The sequence below is a fragment of the Spinacia oleracea genome, chromosome 3, assembly GCF_020520425.1.
Source record: "Spinacia oleracea cultivar Varoflay chromosome 3, BTI_SOV_V1, whole genome shotgun sequence".
Classification (NCBI taxonomy): Eukaryota; Viridiplantae; Streptophyta; class Magnoliopsida; order Caryophyllales; family Amaranthaceae; genus Spinacia; species Spinacia oleracea.
This window is the reverse complement of record NC_079489.1, coordinates 121,638,775-121,654,366: the sequence shown is the minus strand read 5'-3', so window position 1 is coordinate 121,654,366 and position 15,592 is coordinate 121,638,775. Positions and strand designations below refer to the sequence as shown.

General features: G+C 36.0%; 1 protein-coding gene across 1 annotated transcript; it reads left to right on the top strand.

The window, feature by feature from the left end:
• Window positions 1-2,190: 2,190 nt before the first annotated feature.
• LOC110774777 (protein S-acyltransferase 8-like) lies at window positions 2,191-11,143 on the top strand. The gene is made up of 5 exons (XM_021979364.2): window positions 2,191-2,488; window positions 6,266-6,451; window positions 7,689-7,985; window positions 9,276-9,506; window positions 10,365-11,143. Exons 1-5 carry the CDS (start codon window positions 2,450-2,452, stop codon window positions 10,833-10,835), a joined length of 1,224 nt encoding a protein of 407 aa, XP_021835056.1. The 5' UTR covers window positions 2,191-2,449; the 3' UTR covers window positions 10,836-11,143.
• The last annotated feature ends 4,449 nt before the right edge of the window (window positions 11,144-15,592 follow it).

The window sequence follows — 15,592 nt, the reverse complement described above, 5'->3', positions numbered from 1 at the left end:
TGTGTGTAATGCATGAAGAAACGGATGAACACTTGTTTCGAGATTGCTCAATCTCGGACCACATTTGGAAAACAAGGTCGATAGAATTTCCGGTGATACATAGCTGCGGCATCGGCAAATGGTTAATTAGTGCCCTACTCTTCCTTTTCAAGGAGGATGGTAGGGAGGATGCGAGAGTTGTAGAGTTCCTCTCTACGTTGTGGGCTCTCTGGCTTCATAGAAATGAAGTCGTGTTCAAGAACACTCCGTGTTCTATAGCGAGGGTAATGGTTTTGATCGAGGAGTCAAGAGCTAAGTGGAAAGAGGCGTCGAAATTGAGAAGCTTAGAGGTGGCAGCGTCAGGCTTAAGTTCTAGTAACCCCAGCAACAAGCCGTTTGTGTGGTCAACGGGTTCCCCAGTGCAAGGTACTTTCATTTCTATAGTGGTAGATGCCGCCTGGAAGAAGATCAAGAAAAGGAGGGGAAAGGAATGGGGTGCGGCAATTGCTTGGAAAGGGGAGCGGGAGGTCGAGTCTCATTTAGAAGGGTGGAAGAGGGTATGTGCTTCCTGCCCTGTGCAAGCGGAGTGCATGGCAATGCACGAAGGTTTGATGGGAGTGGTACACAAGGCCCCTAATATTATTATCAAGACTGACTGTCAAGAGGTGATTGATGCACTTAGAGACCCGGATGCGGCTGATATTCAGATTCAACACATAGTTCGTGACGTAGCTAAGTTAGCTGTTTCTGATTTTCATTATGTTGTGTGTGTTAAGGTAAGTAGAATAATGGTTACTAAAGCCCATGAACTTGCCACAAAGGTAAGGAAAGGGGATTTGTATTAAGTTTTGTTTTTATGGCTGTCAAAAAAAAAAAAAAAAAAAAAGAGCATAAACATTCGTGGGAGGGAAGGACTTGCTAGCAAATAATGTATTAAAGAGTTAGAGCTACAAGCTCAACTATTATGGAAAAATGAAACTTGTAGCTCTACAATACCTTGTAGTTTTGCGCAGCTAGTAGTTTGGTGTTTGTTGTTGGGAAAAACGACTCATTATCCTCTAAATTGTACTAAACACATGGCGTGGATAGGAAAGTGAGCTTCACTTGCAATTTCTTTGTTGTTGTGATGATATTTGGGTCGTCCCGCTATACATTATTATGGACCTACAAAAACTACAAGTATGAGTGATTTCCCATTGGAAAGGTTGTAGCTTAAAATTGGGTTATGTCTTGAAAATGATATAGCAAAATAAAACAACAACCTTTGTGGCTAGCCATTGTTCATGCTCTATATAAGGGAAACCCCTTTCTCAAAATTCTTCTTGTGGTCCTCATTAGGGGTGTGCAAAAGTATCCGATAATACAATATGAAATTTCGGATATCCGATCCGGGTTTAAGGTTCCGGATATTTCGGATCGGATCCGATATCCGAAATTGAACATCAGATTAAACCCCTCAACCTTTTAGTTAAAATATTACGGAGTACTCCGTAAATCATTCACACTAATCTAACGCTGTGTTTGGTTAATGTTTACCGACTTGCAAGGTTGGAGTATAAATTTAGAATACATGTTTGGTGATGCAAATGATACTTCGTACGGAACCGAGTATCTGATTTCCAAAATTTGTTGCCACCCTCATAATCATAATGGGATACTGTTATAAAAATTCAACCCAAGCATTGATTGTCATGGCCAAAACATCTCCACAGACCTCTATGACAACTGTCTACCTCAATGCACACCAAATGTTACAACTGTTTTCCCAAAATGCCTTCTTCTCTAATTATTTTTACCCAATACACCATTACTAAAGTGTATACAAGTACGGTAACCCACTCAATAAACTCGGTATAAAATACAATTAGCTTAGCTTGAAAAGTTTTAAGGGGATGATAATCAAGACTTGAGATTGAATCTTATCTATATTATTTACCGTCTTACCCTTTCTAATTACTTCTCCACCAAAAAAATAAACTTGGCCTAAAAATACGAGTGCGGGAGGGTAAACACCAAACAAAAACTGAAAGGGAGAATGGTTTTTAATCAATGAGAACAGACTATACCACATTTTTTTGGTTACGCCCATGCATACGTATTTCATTCTCATTTTCTATCCTCCAAAACATTCTTCCCCCCTTTCTCTCTTTTTTTTCGATTTCTTGATTTCATTAATTTATGTTCCACATTTTTTAAATTTTTATTTTTATTTTTATTTTTATTTTTATTTTGAATATTAAAAGAATGGAAAAAGCAGGTTCTCAAAGGCAACAGAGGAAACTCATTACTGTCCTGAAATCAATTTATAATTTTCAGCGCATATTTTTTTTGAACCCTTAAAACCGCCTTTCTCTCTCCTCTTTGCACGACTTCCAAGACTCTAAAGAATGAGCAGAAGCTACCACCAACAACAAGTTACGAATCTTCGATTCTCTATTGGCCTTTTTCACTCTGATTCTATTATTTTCTGATGGCTAAGCGGGTTTATCAAGCTTGGAAAGGAAGCAATGTAAGATTGTTTTTCTTTCTTTTTTCCCTGTTCTTTTTCTTTGCTGTAATCTTACTTATTTTAGTTGATAATTCAAGCTTAAATTGGTCTGAATTCATCATGAGTGGTCTTAGTTTGTTGAAATTCTATCTTGGATTTTCCATAATTTGCAGCGATTTTTTTACTTTGGTGCTGGATTTTGATGAGCTGGCGTTTTTTTTTTTTTGGAACTTTATGATTTCTGCTTTAGACTGCAATTGACCTGTAAAATTTATTTGGGTGTGCTTAGTTTGGTGTAATTTGATCTGGGTTTTGCTTATTTTGGCTTTTTAATTTTAATGGGTGATTATGAACTGGACACTCTTAGGCTGCAGCAATTGGAACCTTGTGAAGATTTGTTTGAAGATTATTTTTGGGGGAATTTTGGGCAGTTATTGGCAGGGCAATTTTGTCTGGGATCAAATAGAATTTTGAAGTATGCTGTAGCTTTATATACTGCGTATGAAGTTATGAACGGCTTTGTGGCTGATGATTTATGGGGAATTTTTAGTCAAAAAGGATTTACACATAAGCAGTTGTTATTTTAGGAGTAGAAGTAGTATGCTTACTAGTAATTGGGTAAATTGATTGATAGGATTTGATACACCTGTACCGCCTTTCCCGGCTTATGAATTTACTCCTGGCTTCCGGTGTATGATGCTTGGCAAGGAGCATAAATGACATTCCTTTGGTATTCCGGGGTTATAGAACGGTAAGAAGGGTAGTAAATTTAAGTGAAAATAGATGGTTCTTTTGACTGTATACCGGTGGGTTTCATGTTGATTTGGAATTGCTTATTGCTGGGAATACTTTCTGTGGACTAAGCTATTTTATTCATCGGCAACACAAGACAAGTTTTGACAGTTATGCCTATAATTTCCCTGTGTTTTGGGTGGCACATTTGCTGTAGATGAAGGAGATTGTGATCTTATTCTTAGAAAAGTTGGCTTTATGACAACAGTGCAGGCAAAATTTTGTCAGTTTGATCTAAATTGGAGAAACTTATGAATAGTTTTATTGAGGAAATACAGCGATATATGTCTCATCTTCTATGTAATTGTCCAAGTTACTCAGGGTGCATTTGATTAGTTCTCTGAAGATCTTGGTATATGCCCAACAAGAGCTTTGCTTATATCTTTGATTCCGTAAAGGGCATGATCACACTCTTGCTCTTGAAATAGGTTCAGTGTTTCGGTGGCCACAGTTATTACTCCATCGCCCATGTGATTTGCTTGGTGTGTAAAATTTTGTTATATGTCCTGCAAGAGCTTTGCTGATATTTTTGGATCCGTAGATTCAGTCACTCAGTGTTTCTATAGCCACAGTTATCATCCCCTTGCCCAAGTGATCTGCTTGGTGTATAAAATCGCTAACTCCTGATTTATGTCCTTTATTGTATTGTCATATCAAGACGAGTGCAGAGGGAAACAAGCTCTACATAATAACTAGTCAAATAACTGAAGGACAGTGTGCGTGGGAAATCATGTGCTGCTTTCCTTCTTCTTCCTGTGAAGGAAACAGTCAGTGTTTCGCAGACGGTTCCTTACAATGGTTCATTTTAGCTGACCCCAAATCATTTTGGGACTAAGGCTTTGTTGTTGTATCATTAACTCAGCGGTATAACTTGCCAAGTTGATGTATTACGATGTGGCTGTTGTCAGTCACAAAGCCAATGAGCCATGATAAAGCTTTTTGGAAAAGTTCCCTAGAATACTTTGTCAGAACCAGCGCCTGCACTTAATTCATCTTATCCAAAGCTCAGATGAGAAAGAAACTTGCAGATCTTGTTCATGTGCCCTTATTCATCAATTTGTTGCTGTTTCTAGAATCACATTTGATGATTGGTGGGTGACCAAGGCGGCAGTTGATATATCCAGTTCCCTAAAAAGTGATTACATTTGCTGTTAACAGTTGTAAACTTGTGAATTATTTTGTGTTTATGTGTCTAGGGAAATTATTTTGGGTAGGAGTGAATATGGATTATTGACATTCATTTGGTCTTAAGGGAGATATTTTAATATTAATGATTAATCCTTGGTTGGCTAGATCAATGGAAGTCATTGCTAGCTGCTAATAGATTGGGTAGCTGAAATCTTTAAAGGGAGGCAATTGACTGATAGATGATGGGTTGAAGGATCAGCAAACCATATGCTGCCGTTTTCTGTTGCTAATTTTTCTTAGGTAGAAATTACTTGTTAGGTTTAAGGATTTTGCACGCACTGCTAGTCTGTGAATAGTGAGTAGAAAAATCTGGTACAGATTAATTAGTGATTTGCAGAAGCCAATATGGCCTCAAAGTAAAGTACAAAAAATAAAAAGGTCAAGAGGCTGTCATATCTCCAAGACCAAAAATGTGTGTATCTTATAAAGCTTCCACAAAATTGGTGCCTTGTTAACCTGTTACTCCCTCAGTAGTCCCTCTATCCCTATCTGTTTGCCCATTTTCCGTTTTAGGCCGTCCCTAAAAGATTGCCCTTACCATAAAAGCTCATGGGACCACAACTTTACTCTCACATAAAATACATTTGGCCAACCACTTTTGTCTCTTGTTCAATTCTACACAACCAAATTTTAATAAAGCACTATTGGTGCATGGGGCAAACAATTAGGGATGGAGGGACTATTTCTATACAGAAACTTGTAGGTGCTTTTTAATTCTTTTAGGAAACTGAACGTTCCTAAAGATTCAAGTGTTAAGTATAAGCTAGAAGGCCTAAAACTTTGGAGAGTTTGTGTATGTCACTGTATTTCGAAAATATCTACCCAATAACTGGATTAAGCCCTTGTTTGTCACAAAATATGGTAGCTAGCTTGAAGTTTCTGATAGAAATAGTGATCTAGTAGATGTTGATTTTTCTTATCCAACGGCGTAGATAGTAGGTGATATGTTTATGATCTAGGGAGACAGATAATGTGGCAATAATATGGTGAGGGCTACGAGGTATGGACAAATGGACCACTGATTCCTTCTAACGTTGTATGTATATGTATGTTGATGGTGGTCGAACTATGGTGCTATAATGAACTAAGTGGTTTTGTAAAAAAAAAAAAATTTAAAAAATATCATGTGGTGATCTCTAAAAGTGACTTTGACAAATATAGTCATTATGGTTTATTCTAGTTAAAAGATGTAACAGGTACTAGTTACTGACTGCTATTATGTTGATAGATTTCAAATGATCTGGAATTCTTTCTTGGGTCCATTTGTTCTATGATATTTTTAAACGGGAAGTTATCCATTCACAGTTCATCTAGTTTATTACATTTTAAGAAATACTATCACTTGTATAGGTTTTTTAGATCACTTATCCAAATTAGAGTTCAAATCAAAAGGGTTTTTGTCGAATTTGTGGTATCATTTTAAGTCAAACTCACCGTTGTGCTTCCCACTATGTTGGAATTTTTTTAAGGATGGGATCTTCTAGGGTGTAATGGACTAAATCAAAATGGCTCTTAAAATCTCTTTGCTTCCTTTCCATGAAGTGGAAGATGGTTGCTTACGTCCGACCCCCCCTACCCCGCTTCTTGCGGGAGCTTCTTTGAGGCAATGGGGTAATGATAATGATGAATGATTGGATCTTCTAGGAACTTTTGGATGGGATGTCTCTTTATATCCTTGGAAATCTCGTTATACTTGTACATACTTCATGTAGTGGTTCTTTTTTTTTTCTTCTTTTCAACCTAGTTATTTTATTTTGTTGACCTCTCTGACTCACATCTCTTGTTTCCTGGATTTCTGGGAATTCTTGTCTCTTGCAGATTTTTTTTTGCAATGGGAGGCTGGTATTTGGACCAGATGCTAGGTCACTTACATTTTCTGTGTTGCTTATACTTGTGCCTGCAGTTATCTTTTGTACCTTTGTAGCAAGAAATCTTCTCCACAAGTTCTCTACAGATAATGCTGGATATGCTATTTTGGTGGTAGCCATTATCTTTACCACCTATGTTAGTCATCTTAACCTTTATTTAAGTTGATTTAGCTTTTTTTAAAGATTTTGTTCCAATTACTTTATCTATCTATTTTGGGCGAAATGAAACATGCCTTGTATCAGTGAATCAAATGTATCAGGCAGGACCAGGGAAGGTTAAATGACCACATTCTGATGCACGATATGCATAAAATTAATGATTAGATTTATCTGGGAGGGGGTTACATGTTTTCGGTTTAAATCTTAAATTGAGCATTTTCTGCAAACTTTTAACCGCGGACTTGATTTATCAGCCTGGATTTGGTAGTCGTTCATAGATTTAAGGAAAATAGTCCTTTGTAGTTTCCGTTCGCATTTCTAACTGTCGCATTCTTATGGTATATTTTACTGGTTTGTGACACACACATTCTTCTTCTCTTTCACTTCTCCGCTGCTCATATTTTCATCAGGACTTTGTGGATTATGGATTGCTGGGTAACGAGTATGAAATGTACTTGAAACGCTGAGTGAACTAGTGAACCATTCCAGTGCATATCAAGCCCTAAGAATGGGCAAAATCTAAAGCTTATCGGATAGCTTTTAAAGATCTTAGTTGCTCACCCACCCAAGTGCCCAACCACTGCTTTCTTCGAGGCTCCACCATTTATTGCCAGTTTGTTTCTGGTGTAGGGTTTACATTGAGAAAAATAATATTGATCTGTAATTTGAGGAATCAATTGAAAGAAAGAAAGGACTAAGTACAGAACCATGGCTTTTGGTCATCGTGGAGAGCCTCTTCTATAATGAGACTAGTGTTTATGCATGCGATGTATGCATTTTATTTTATATCATATTGTAATTTTATAAAACAAAGTTTAAGTGGAGTAGGTAGTTTCTTAGATAAGTGAAATATTCTACTTTTTGTTTGAACGATCTTTTTCTTGAAGTAGATGAATTGAATATTTTTTTCATTAAATACATTTAAGTATTTAACACTTTAGTAAGGATATAATAGATATCTCATCCGGGGACACCAAAAAGCCAAAGGCCTTAGGGGTTCCTTTATAGAATAGAGATTCTTCAGCCTACGACTTTTGAAATTGCAATTTTACCATTTCTGATTTCAGTTTTGTGTCTGTTTCTATTTCCATTTACATTTCTGTATCTTTGTTACATTTATACGTAGTGTCAGTTCTTTCCCTTGGTGGTTTTTTTGTACACGCTTTGGCAGTGTTGCATTTTGGTTGATTTTATTACCTTGCTGATCATGACAGGTATTGGTACTTCTTTTATTTACTTCAGCCCGAGATCCAGGCATCATTCCCCGCAATTCACATCCACCAGAGGAAGAGTTCTGCTATGAGTCTTCTGAAGCTGGTGGCAGGCCAACGCCAAGTCTACAATTCCCTCGTACCAAAGAAGTAATTGTTAATGGTGTCCCTGTTAAGGTGAAATACTGTGAAACATGCATGCTGTATCGTCCACCTCGTTGTTCTCATTGCTCAATATGCAACAATTGTGTGGAGAAATTTGATCATCATTGCCCTTGGGTTGGGCAATGTATTGGAATGGTATGCAGCTCAACAATCTCTGTACTCAGTTTTTTCGTCAGTGCTTTCATGGGAAATTTGGTCATATTTTATTCTGCATATGTATCGCCATTTTCTTTTGTTGGCATCCATGAAGTTGCCTACAGGACCCTATAGTACAGTTGGGTATAATAATAAGCTTTGTTTCTCTAGTTAAACTCATTGCACAAAGGTCTTCATATATAGCTGTAAAGTCCTAACACTCCCTCTGTTTTTTTTTTATTTACCCACTTTCCATAAAGAGCTGTTTTTTTTTTATGTATCCACTTTTACTTTATTCTATTTTTGGCAATAATTTTTTACCATCTTACCGCTTTTCCCCATAATAATTACACATTTTCATCATCTCTCTCCTACTTTACCCACTATTACCCATTAATTTATTACATCTCTCTTACTTTTCCACCTTTTTCTTTCACCCACTCACCACTCCTCGGAACAAGAGTCTACCGTAAATGAGAAAATAAAAAAAAATGTAGGGAGTATAAAGTTTGTCTGAGTTGTAAGGCTGCATACATCTGTCTTCTAAAACTATGCCATATTGCCATAGAGATCAAAGCCTTCAGAAGGACTCCGGGTTGACTGTAATGGGATTTTATCTAGCCAATTTGCCGGTTTATCTTTATTTTGATGTAGGTGACAGGATTGAACTTTAATTTTTCTTCTTCTTGATTTTGGGTTCAATGAGAGTTCATGGGGGAGGGTTATCTAAGTATTTATATTTTCCATTTAATAATGCTTACCGTTACACTCTTCGTCCCTGTGTCCATATTCTCTCTCTCTCTCTCTCTCTCTCTCTCTCTCTCTCTCTCTCTCTCTCTCTCTCTCTCTCTCTCTCTCTCTCTCCCCCCCTGACTCCCTCATGTTTTCCCTTTCTCCAGTCTCTCCCTCTCCTCTCTTTTCCCTTTATTGAGTCTGGGTTGGATACACCTTTTCATCGGGATGTGCTGGATGAGCATCGGCTGTGGAAATATCAGGACTAAGGAGTTTATTGTTGTACTTAAATTTTGGAAGAAAGGATAATCTTAAAGATGTGAACTGTGGAAAGAGATTTACACATTGTTGCCCAATTTACATGTAGACCTGTCTTGATGGTAGAACTTGATTTGTTTCAAAGAACTAGGAGATTATCTTACTATGAAACTCATGCATCAAGTAGCTTATTGCATTTACTTTGATTGTTATAAATGGGATTAGGTTCTCCGTTTTGTTTTCTTCTAAAAACATTTTTTATGCCATGTTTGACATTGTCTGTTTTCTTAATTTTTGCAGCGCAACTACCGTTTCTTCTTCATGTTCATTTCTTCTGCAACGCTTCTTTGCATCTTCGTATTTTCTCTGTCAGCTTTGAACATAAAATTTCTTGTGGACGAGCATCACAATGTATGGAAGGCCCTTAAAGAATCACCAGCCTCAGTGGTGCTAATGTCATACTGTTTTATTGCATTGTGGTTTGTTGGTGGTCTCACTGGCTTCCATTTGTACTTGATTAGCACAAACCAGGTAAATCTCACACCCCTTTCAATATCCTCTTTGATTGCAGAACATGTCTCTTTTCCGGTTTGCTTGCTTCATTGGTTGTACCATTTTGTGGCGTTGCTTTCTGAATAGACACCGGTAACTGGTAAAACATAGGATTTTTAGCACAAGCTGTATGAAGTCTGCTGCTTTATGAGTTTCTGATCTTGTTTGTATGCTGTGCGTTCCCTTCGACTGAGCTTTGGTCACTTTAATAAATGTCATTTTATTTTCCGTGAGCGCAACTTTTTGAGGAATGAAGAAGCCAAACAAAATATCTGCATCGAAAAACAGGCCTTTATCCACATACAACTTCTGGCTTTGCAAAACCATGAGATCGAAATGCAACCATAAAACCATCTGAACCCATATATCACAAAAAGCTTACATACAAGGAGAAAAAAAACTCATCTTTATTGCTTAAAACCATTGAAGTCAAACTTTGTAAGGTGCTGCCAAGGGTTCCATTTGTGTGAGGAAAATCCCTACCATGTTGTTTATCTCCCAAAGCCTCTTATTTAAAGGAAGACGGTGATTTCTCCATCCCATCTAGGTAAGCAGTGTGGTGTATCTAACTTGTTCCAAAGGAAACGTTTAACAATTTTTAATCTCCAATTCAACGACAAGTAAGAGAGAGGTTTGCTTTGCATACTGAGAGTAAGAGTTGAGGACAGAGTTTAACATATTTACATGTATACATATCCTCTCCTTGTTATAACACTTTGTGCCGTTTTTTTAATATAACTCCTGCTTTTAGGCAACATACACACGCATTGTATGTCTGCTTTGTTTTTTGTTTAATTTGGTTATTTGCTACTTCATATTTTCATTTCCATTCTCCAGACCACGTATGAAAACTTCAGATACAGAGCAGACAATAGGCGGAATGCTTTTGACCGTGGTTGCATTCCCAATTTCTTGGAAGTGTTCTGCACTAAGATTCAACCTTCAAAAAACAAATTTCGTGCGTATCTACAAGAAGAGGCGCCAAGGACATCCATGAGACCAATGCCAGAGGTAAATGAAGAATTTGGTGAAGATCGGCGAGCTAAAGTGGAAGATGATCTGGAGATTGGTGACGATATTATGAAATTATCCCAACGACGTGATTATTATGGGACTGAGGATATCAAAAGAAGAGGCAGCGATGGGTTTTCCCGTGAATCCGTTGAATCTGATTATAATTTGGGTTCGGAACTGCAAACTTCATTGAGTCAAGTAGAGGCACAGCAATCTCGAAGAGCTGGAAGTTTTGGAACATCACCACATATCCTTGCCTTCAATGCCATTGTTGCAGATAGCAAAAAACCATGATGCTCCTAACTTGTAGAGCTTTGCTATTGATAATTTGATACTCCCATGTATTCTCTACAATCATGTTTAGTTACAAAACCATCATTTGTTTGCCTCTTCTTTTCGGGTTGTTGTCAGATTGGGTTGGTGTGTAGAAGGCGGGGCTATTGGGCTAAACTTGGTAATTGGTACATAATGTCATGGATGGAAAACTGTTCTTTGTTGTATCTAGTTGAAATTGTAGATGTTCTAAAATCTTTGTTCTTGATTTTGTTTGTAAAACTTTCATTTTTTTTTAACGCAAAAACGGAGACTTTCAAAGTTGACTACGATTTTTTTTGACAAAGTATCATACTAATGTATTTGTGCATGAATGAGGCCAACTTTCTGTATTTCACAACCGTATAACGCCATAAGCCCATGGTTATATGCGGTAAATTCGTAAATGACATCAATATAAGCTCGAGCTCGGCGAGGCGGCATGCTGTGATGTGTGAGCAAACACATCACAGCGCCAAACATGCACCATTTTTTTAAAAAAGAGTACCATTCATTAAAAAAAAGTACCATTTCGATAAAAAAACATGTACCATTTCGTTAAAAAGAGTACAATTTCATTAAAAACAAAGTACAATTTCATTGAATTTTTTTGCTATTATATGTTTTTTTTAAAACATAACAGATCTCGATTTTTACTTCCTCATATAAGCCCATGGTTATATCCTTTGGGATCTTATTAGTTTTTCTTTTATTGTTATCTTAATGTTATGTCAAAAAAAGGATTTTTATGGAGTACTATGTAGTTGTAAACCGATCTAGTAGGTTAGAGATGGCTAGTGGGTAAGATCTGACACTACCCACTCTAACACCACCCAATAATGGGCCACATGGCCCACATGGGTTAGGCGTATGACATGCTTACACTTTGAATCAAACGGGGGTGGGGGGGGTGGTTGTCCGGTTGGGACGATTGCTTTGGTTGGCTTGGGGAGGTAAACGAGAAGGGGAGCTGGTCAGAGAGGAGAAGGAGCTAGAGGAAGTCGAAATCTCATGCTGTGATGTATCACCAAAAACATAACAGCAACAAAGAGACAAAATAGAGAAAAGACAAAACTTCTTGCTGTCATATTTTTTTTAGACCGATTATGAATACGGACAAATAATGTAATGGTACAAAAAATGAAATAAAATGGTATTTTTTTTAAATAAGAATGGTATTTTGTAAATAAAAATGGTGTTTTGTTAAAAAATTGTACTTGTTTTTTTAAAAGAAAATGGTATGTTTTTTAAAGCGATTTTCTTCAATATTGTTTAAAGAACGTCAAATTCCCAAAATGCGCCACTTTTTAACTTAATTCCCACCATACCGTCCACGTCAGCATTAAAACCGGTCTAAAAAAAAAAGCGCTTCAGGTAGGGGTCGAACGTAGGACCTTCAACTTAGGCAACAGACGCTCTATCCATTGAGCTACAAACACTGATGTTGATAAGTTAAATTTGCTAATGTTTATAATTAATATTAAGAAATGGTAAAAAAGAAATAAGCACGCTAGGTAGGGATCAAACCCACGACCTTCTACTTAGAAAGCACACTCTATCCACCATTGAGCTACAGACACAATTGATGTCACAAGAGGTTATTTCTAAGTTATATTTCTATTTAAACTGTAATTCATGTTAAAAATAATTTACAAAGCAAACCGCCATCTGAGATAGCGGTTTATCTCATATAGCGGATTATAACATTGAACTGCCATCTGAGATGGCGGTTTGCTTTAAAACGAAACCGCTATCTCATATGGCGGTTCAATGCTGAACCGGAAAAAAAAATTACTTCTCTTTCTCCCTTGCTTACGTGGACGGTATGGTGGGAAATAACTTAGAAAGTAACGTATTTAGAGAATTATTGGATCTTTATGCAATATTGAAGGAAATCGCTCTGTTTTTTAAGAAAATGACATTTTGTAAAAGAGAAATGGTACTTCATGTCACTTTCTCTCTCCTCTTTTTCTATCATTCTCTTCTCTTTTATTTATTAATTTTTTCCTTTTGCGGTTGTCCTATTCATTTTGTCATATTCCTAATTTGTTTGATGTTGGTGTAAATTTACGAAAATAACCCTGTGATGTGTTTGCTCACACATCACATCATGCCCCCTCTCCAACCTCGAAGGAGCTAAGGCTAGTAACGACGTCAGCGACAGATGGTTGGCTATGATGGTGGTATTAATTTGCGACGAGAATTGAGTGAGGGAGCAGGGAAAAGTGATTAATGAAAGATGGGGTTAAGGAATACTCCCTCCGTCCCAAAATTATCTTCCTGCTTTCCTAAACGAGCGTCCCAAAATTATCTTCCTGTTTCTAATTTTGGCTACTAAGCTCCCCACTTTCTCATGTACTATATTAATTAAAATTGAATTGAAAACCCCATGTACTTTATTTCACTTTTCCATACAACTCAATCATCATTTGTACTTTATTCCACTTTTTCATGTACTATATTCCACTTTTCTTAAAATCCGTGTTTTTGGTCAAACAGGAAGATAATTATGGGACGGATGGAGTAGTAATCAAAGATAGGGTTAATGATTAATTGAGTAGGGATTAATGGGCTAATTAAGGGTTAATGTTAACGTTAACGTTAACGGAGGACTTCTGTGAGAAGGAAGGGTATTTGGATATTATTTTTGTTAAAAATAGGGATATCATTGGATATGGATATGGATATGGCTATTGGGTGTTTGATAAATTTCATGAAACCCGAGATATTTCATAAAAAAATCGTAAAAAATACTGCATCTGTATTTTTTAAGGGGTGACATATATCATTTGCGGTAGTATTTATTTAGGGTTACATTTCTATATTTGGTAAGTTTCCTACCTACTAACAAATTATGTACTCCCTCCATTCCTAAATGCTCTTCCCGTTTCTATTTCAGACGTTCCTATATGTTCTTCTCGTTTCTATTTTTGGACATGACTTTTTAGCATAAATTTCCCCACCATTCCTTATTTAATTCATTCACATTTTCCTATTCACCCACTCAATCCCACTTTTATGATTTTTTATTACTTTATTAAAAATATCTTCTCTCTCCTTCATTTCTTTATTACTTTCCTTTACTACTTTATTACTTTCTCTTATATTCAATCATTATTCTTACACTCAATCATTACAAGATTCCATTTTCTTAATTCTCACACCATTTCCCAACCGGGAAGAACAAAAAGGAACAGAGGGAGTACTACGCAGGGGCGGATATTTGTTAAGGCTGGGGTGGGCGAAATTTTTTAGTTATGCCCCCAAAAATTTGTGTATAATTGTATAATTACATAGTATATTGTTTTATTTTTTTCTACCGGCCCCCCTCGTTAAACTGTTCAAGGTCCGCCACTGGTAATATGAGAAGTATATCTTAATTTCTTATGACCCCACCACTACAATAAACTCCTTGTTTACTGTAAAATATTTTTCCCACTCTCGTTTTTATAGTTGATTAATATTCTGTCCCCCACTAGTTTTATTATTATTTCAAAACCTTTTGTGTAAGACCGTCTAACGGTTAGACCACTTTTTTGGTACTAACTAAACTAGTGTAAAACATAACTATAAGTAATAAAATCATAACTAATTGAATAACAAAATAGTCAAGGTATAAAGACAAATAGTTAAATTTATGAGTCGAATAGTTATTATTTTCGAACAAACTTATTAATAACTAAAACTCACAAAATCTTAACTAATTGATCTCATTGCTTAACAAATAAGTTTCATTGTTTAAATAATTGATTCAGTGCTTAACTAATAGGTTCGGTTGCATAACTACTTGGTTTCGTTGCTTAACTAATTGAATTTCAAACTTAACTACTTGGTTTCGTTGCTTAACTAATTGAATTTCAAACTTAACTAATTGATTTCAGCGGTTAACTAATTAGTTAAAGTGCATGCATAAAAGTGGTATAACAGTTAGATCGTCTTTCCTAAAAGTTTGTATTATTTATATTACATTCGACTCTCCTTTGTACAAAAGGTTTAATATGCTTTGATTATATTTTATATTGTATAAAAAAAATTGATAGATAAACATGTTAAAAGGTTAAATGATTAATTTTATACAAGTGAATTTGAATAAACATTTTTTTATTAAAATGAAAAAAATTATAACTAAAAAATAGATAACTTTTAATAATTCTAAGTTAAGAGCATCTTTAATGGTTAGCTAATATCATTGTAACTTGGTATGCCACATTATTTTTTCAAGCAACAACATTTTTCAGCTACAACATGCTCTAATGGTTAGTAAGTAGCTTGATTTTTGTTTAACTTCTTTTTTTTTAAAAAAATTATTCTATTCTTACGTTTACATTCCTAATAATTAGGAAAAAAAGTTATGTTTTTTCCAAGCTAATTAGTTTGGTAGAGCTAATTTGTTGTCTAACTAATTTAACAAAGTTGCTCCAATGGTTTAGCTTCTTGGTTGAAACTTTTGGAAATTGCAAGCAAGTCACTAAATGTAACCATTGAAGTTGCTCTAACTTGTACTCCAGTTGTATAATATCATAAGCTACCTAAGAGCACTTTCAATGGTGAGCCATAAGGTGTTAACTTCCTAACAATATTTAATTTATATGGGAGTACAATTTATTTATTTGAGCTCCAAAATAGCTATAAGGTTTTTAAGCGAGTTCTTTGTAGATAGGTTCCAGTCCCTTTTTAATTATTATTGTGGTAGATCGAACACGGTATCATCACTAATAAGTTTAACCTCAATTACTAGT